This window comes from Cynoglossus semilaevis, chromosome 8 (genome assembly GCF_000523025.1).
Source record: "Cynoglossus semilaevis isolate Cse_v1.0 chromosome 8, Cse_v1.0, whole genome shotgun sequence".
Taxonomy (NCBI): Eukaryota; Metazoa; Chordata; class Actinopteri; order Pleuronectiformes; family Cynoglossidae; genus Cynoglossus; species Cynoglossus semilaevis.
Window position 1 is genome coordinate 16,208,500 of NC_024314.1, and position 6,206 is coordinate 16,214,705.

A 6,206-nucleotide genomic window follows, 5' to 3' on the forward strand; every position below is an offset into this window, starting at 1 on the left:
TTTTATGAAAAACATGCAGGAAAAGATGAAATTAAAAAAAATAATTTTACAAACATTTTCATTAAAATGTTTTATTTATTGACCGTCAGGGACACGAAAAATTCACATTTTGACAGAACATTGTATACAAAAAAAAATTAAAAAATGTTCTTCAAATGCTTATGCCTTATTTTATGAGAAACATGCAGGAAAAGATAAAATTTTGAAAAATAATTTTACATGATTTTTGTCAACTTTTATTAGTTTTGGACCAAAAGTTTATAGAAAAAAAATTCTAAAAATGTTCTCTAAATGCGCTAATTTTATGAAAAACATGCAGGAAAAGATGAAATTAAAAAAAATAATTTTACAAACATTTTCATTAAAATGTTTTATTTATTGACCGTCAGGGACACGAAAAATTCACATTTTGACAGAACATTGTATACAAAAAAAAATTAAAAAATGTTCTTCAAATGCTTATGCCTTATTTTATGAGAAACATGCAGGAAAAGATAAAATTTTGAAAAATAATTTTACATGATTTTTGTCAACTTTTATTAGTTTTGGACCAAAACTGATACGAAACGTTCACATTTTGACAGAAAATCTTTTAAAAAAGAATTTCAGAAAATGTGCTCTAAATGCCCTTATTTTATGAGAAACATGCAGGAAAAGATAAAATTCTAAAAAATACTTTTACATGATTTTTGTTCATTTTTTCTTTTTAGTTTTTGGCCAAAAATGACACGAAAAGGTCACATTTTTTGACCACATAACACGCAAAATTAGGATTTCACAGAAAAATTAAAAAAAACAGCTTTCTAAAAAAATTCTCAAAATGCTCTAATTTCATGAGAAACATGCAGAAAAGTTAAAATTGTGAATGTTTTTTTCTAAAAGTTATCATCAAAGATTTTCACCATCTGACAACGACACGCAAAATTAGGATTTGACCAAAAATTTCCCAAAAAATCTTTTTTTTTATTTCTGAAAATGCGCTAATATGCTGAGAACCATGCACTCAGAACAATTTTTAATTTTATCTTCTAAATGCTTTATTTTTAAAGTTATTTAGTTTCTCCCCTAGTCTTTTTCTGGTTTGTTTAACTTTTTTTCTTACAGTGTACTTGTAGAACTTTGCTGAACTTTTTTGAGCTCAACTTGACTTTTTAATGCATAGATGATTTTACAATAGCATGGTTTCTCTGTTAAACCATCTCAGATTTAACCTTAAACATTTCATAACCAACTCACATCCTCCTGACTGTGCCATTTTTGGTAGTGTATTTATTGCATCAGCACATTATCAACAATACAGTAAAGATCATCTGTTATTAGCAAGAAAAATCAATGATCAGTCTTTAAGACAGGGCGGTGATAGAGAGTCAATAGCACACAAAACAACACAGGATTAAATCACTGTAACAAACACAATAACTTACAGTACTCTCTGGTTTGATCACTACTTTTGTTGTTCCGGTACTTTAGCAGTTAGCACCAGTAAGCTATTAGCAGCTTTTAGGAGTATAAAACATTAGCAATCAGCTAATTTCAGTTTCCTAATCCTTTAGTAAAGTGTCTGTCCTGTTTTTTTAGATCTTGAACGCTTATTTGAGTCATTCTCATCAAATCTTGTTTTGTTGCTGTAAGAGATAATTATGTTGTGGAGGATGAGGAACATTAACATGTTTTGCTAGCAGAGAAGCCATGATGACTAAGGAAAAAGTCTTGATGATAAAACATTTTTCTAAATGTGGAAAACTAGCCGTATCGGTAATGATAATCAATAATGTTGCGCAGGATAAGAACTTGATTTGACTCTTTTTTCGATATCATTAACCATATGAATTGAATTAGTAATTTTTCAGTCACTTCAAAACATCCACTACAGCGTCCATTATTCTTCTAGGATATACGTACCTGTTTTCATCTGTTAAAATAACATAACAGACCAATCAGGACGCATTGCGGTAATGAGGAAGTTGTCATAAAATGTAAATTAAATTAATTTCTATATTGAAATTAGTCTTTGGTCCATGTAGAGAATTATTAGCTTTATTATAATGTTTTGTTATTTTACTAAAATGGAAATGTGTGTCATTCTGACAAATAGTGTACTAATTTGTCAGAATGATCCATTTACACATAAATTCACACTAGGATTCACACTCATGACCAGGTTAGAGTGAACAATTACCTAGTGATAGGAAGGTGCAACAGGTGGAGATAACCTCAACACACACAGGTAGAACAAGAGAACTCCATGCAGGAAAATTAGGGTTTGAACCTGTGATGTTTCTAATGTAAGGCAAGCACACTCACCACATCTTTTTGGGCTTGTTCTAATAAAGTCCTTTCAAATTCTGTTTCCAAAGGGTCCGTGGACAGGCGGCTCATCCAGTACAGTGATGCCGAGCAACGAGAAAAGCTGAAGGTCCATGTGAAGGTCATATGAATGTCGAGAGTCTGAACCCATCCAGGTTTTCCTGTTTCACCTGCATTCTCTGCTCCTCCAGCAGGGACACCAGCGAGTCTCTTTGCTCCACCACATCCAACATCTCCTCAAGGATCAGACGCTCCTCCAGCAGCTGCCAGTCCTCCTTCAGATGGTCTGAGAGACAGGAAGGAGGACAAAAGTATAAGTCCGGGTAAGAGGGTGAGGACAGAGAGACAGGAGGACACTTTAAATTCAGTGGGTCATTCTCATGAAATCATCAGTACACCATGGAGGGAATGGTTTTAGTAATAAAACATGCATTTTAGTAAAATAACAAAACATGATCGTAAGGTTAATTATTTTCTCTCTGACAAATTTCTTATAATCGCAGTGCGTCCAAATTTGTTTGAATGTCTTGTTATTTTAACAGATTAAAACAAATACATATCCTAGAACAAAATAATTGACGCTCTAATGGATGTTTACAAGTGACTGAAAAATTACTCATTAAATTTATATGTTTAATGATAATCAAAAAATAGAGGAAAAATGAAGTGTTTATGACTATTTCTTATTATCGCAGATTAACAGATTAAAACAAATACATATCCTAGAACAAAATAATTGACGCTCTAATGGATGTTTACAAGTGACTGAAAAATTACTCATTAAATTTATATGTTTAATGATAATCAAAAAATAGAGGAAAAATTAAGTGTTTATGACTCAATTTCTCATCCTCTGCTAGTTTTTCACATTTAGAAAAATGTTTGATCTTTTTTTTTTTTTTAAAGAAAAATAGACTTAAATAATGTCTTTTTAGGATCATGGAGTACAAATTTGCTTAGTCATCATGGCTTCTCTGTTGCTAGCAAAACATGCTACTGTTCCTCATCCTCCACAACTTTAGATTCCATGAGAATGACCCAAATATGGCTTTAATTGACAGAGTTTTACCGTCCACAGCCATCCTCTCTCTGAGCTCCTGCTGCAGGCGGCTCTGTCGGTCCTCCAGCTCCAGTTCTTGAGCACTGAAACATCAGACACAGGTGTAATCGGGATCTTGACCCTGTTCAACTGATCAGTCTGCTCTGAATCCTCAAAGACCTGGAGACCCTTAGGTTAAAGGTCAGACACTTACAATATCATCAGCTCCGATTCATACTGAACTAAGGAATTCTTCTGCTGAACTAACTGGAACCACTGCTGCATCAGAGCCTGGTCGTCCACCTCGCCCAGACCTGAGGACCAGAGGATGTGGACAGTTTACTCCGTACATCAAGACACAACAGAGACGAGTCCAGGTCTTCAGGAAGCCAGAGACACTTGAAGAATACTGCTGCCAATGTCATTTTACCAGTGGGTCACAAGTGTCTTAAGGAGGTGAACTAACCTCTGAGGTGAAGGTCGTCATGGGGACTGTCCTCAGACCAGTAATCTACACAAAGGAACACACACGTACACACGGTAAGTACTGTATTGACTGTACTGTTGTTGGAGATGTTTCTACATATATACATATGTATATATATATATATACACGTATATATGCGTATGTAAATATGTATATATGCGTATGTAAATATGTATATGTGTATATACAGTATGTAGGTATATATGTATATATGTGTGTTTATATATATCTATACATACATGTATATACCTGTGTAGATATACGGTACATGTAGTTCAAGATGTACCAGTAGATGGCAGTAGAAGGGAGCACAATTTTCAATATTAAACTTTAAAATAAATAATTTAAAACCACGTAAGTATTGAATGTAGTAGTATGGTACAATATACCATACTACTACATGCAGTACCTTATTAAGTACTTTAATATATCAAGTGTAAATATTTTCAGTTTATATGAACAATTCATATTTAATATTCAGCTCAGCTCCACTGTAGTTCTGTCCACTGTGGTTCTGTCCACTGCAGTTCTGTCCACAGTTAAGTACTTTAATATATCAAGTGTAAATATTTTCAGTTTATATGAACAATTCATATTTAATATTCAGCTCAGCTCCACTGTAGTTCTGTCCACAGTGGTTCTGTCCACTGTAGTTCTGTCCACAGCGGTTCTGTCCACAGTGGTTCTGTCCACAGTGGTTCTGTCCACTGCGGTTCTGTCCACAGTGGTTCTGTCCACAGTGGTTCTGTCCACAGTGGTTCTGTCCACAGTGGTTCTGTCCACTGTGGTTCTGTCCACAGTGGTTCTGTCCACTGCGGTTCTGTCCACAGTGGTTCTGTCCACTGTGGTTCTGTCCACAGTGGTTCTGTCCACTGTGGTTCTGTCCACAGTGGGTGAACAGTGTGTGTTTGTACCAGTTTCTCCTCTCAGGGCTTTCTCCACCATCACTCCTTTCTCCTCCAATTCCTTCTGTTTCTCCTCCACCTGCTGGAGTCGTCTCTGGATCATCTGTCACAGAAAAGTGTTACTGTTAAATACCTAGCGCCACCTGCTGGTGTATAACCTCACATTGTCCACCTCAGCAGGCCTGACCTGAGCCTTGTGCAGCCTCTTCAGCTGCTCCTGTTTGGCTTGTCGTCGAGCTGCTCTCTGGACTCGTCGGGTTATCTTGGCGTCCAGCTCTTCTTCCTCTGTTCGCCGCTGGAACATGTTCTCCTTCACGCTCAGACTGGACGGATCCTGTGACTCAGCAATGACACCAACCACCACTGTGGGACATGAGGACTGTCCATCAGAGTCCTGAGTTGGAAGTGTCTTCCGTCCAGAGGGTCGCTGTAACGACACAAAACAGAAGTGTGAGACCGGACAAATCAGCAGCCACGACCTCAGCAGCACCGGTGACGTGTGTTGGTACCTTGATGGCGTAAGATCGTTTAAAGGCCAAAGCGTGAGGAACGTATGCAGGCTAAGATGAAAGGCATGAAGAAGAAAGAGAGGGAAAAAAACATGTGAAGAAGAAACGATGTCGATGAGGAAGTCTAAATCCGAGTCCAAGTCTAGGTTTGGACCAAGGATGGCTCGATCCAGTACTCGGGATTGGTACTGGTCCGATATTGGTAAAAGAATTTCCTCAACATGCACACAATCGCCACGGCAACAGCAGCCCATGGCATGTTGGAAGGAAAAGGAAGGTATCGGATTGATGTCAGAATCAGACATGAAGTTCTATTGAGCCATACGTAGTTCGCAGTCTTAAAGATGAGCTTTTTAATAGCTAAAAGAACATAAAGTACTGGACGAATCAAAATCCATTCTTATGTAAACACCACATTGCTATCAGTTGACAAACTGTGATGAACACTAGTCTGGGAACTTCTAAAAGTTGACTGAAGTACTAGGAACCACTGGAACATCACTTGCAGGGGTGTCGAACATACGGCTCGTGGGCTAAAACTTGATAATTTTTTTGAATTTTCATGTTTGTGTTTTTTTTTGTCAAATTATATTTCATTAAATATGAATATTTTTCAATATACTTGAATTTTTGTTATTTATAGGTAATTATGTTACGACTGTACTGGTCCGGCCCACTGGACAGCTACTCTGGCTGTATGTGGCCCCTGAACCATCTTGGACACCCCACCTCTGTTGGTGTATATGTGAGTTCTACCACAAGTTGAATTTAATCTGTATCTAAGAATTCTGGGTAAAACGTGCTGTACCTCAGTCTCCTCCTCGTGTATTGTGATGCTGTGAATCTCAGACGTGAGGTCCAGAAGCTCCAGGTGCAGCTGCAACACAGGTGAGGTTTACAGTTCAGTTTGGCCACCAGTTACAGGTCAGTCAGTACTACGTCAGGTCAGTCAGTACTAC

At 37.2% G+C, this 6,206-nt stretch overlaps 1 protein-coding gene across 1 annotated transcript in view; it reads right to left on the reverse strand.

Annotated features, from left to right (window-relative positions):
- Window positions 1–2,420: 2,420 nt before the first annotated feature.
- LOC103382487 (protein-methionine sulfoxide oxidase mical3a-like) overlaps window positions 2,421–6,206 on the reverse strand; it is a 15,874-nt gene continuing 12,088 nt past the window's right edge. Inside the window, exons 28-35 of the mRNA XM_017034739.2 lie at window positions 6,056–6,124; window positions 5,248–5,298; window positions 4,926–5,165; window positions 4,748–4,841; window positions 3,813–3,857; window positions 3,561–3,660; window positions 3,377–3,450; window positions 2,421–2,593 (exon numbers count right to left, since the gene is read on the reverse strand). Coding sequence (XP_016890228.1) covers window positions 2,430–2,593; window positions 3,377–3,450; window positions 3,561–3,660; window positions 3,813–3,857; window positions 4,748–4,841; window positions 4,926–5,165; window positions 5,248–5,298; window positions 6,056–6,124 — 837 coding nt within the window. The 3' untranslated portion in view covers window positions 2,421–2,429. The remainder of the gene's footprint in view (window positions 2,594–3,376; window positions 3,451–3,560; window positions 3,661–3,812; window positions 3,858–4,747; window positions 4,842–4,925; window positions 5,166–5,247; window positions 5,299–6,055; window positions 6,125–6,206) is intronic.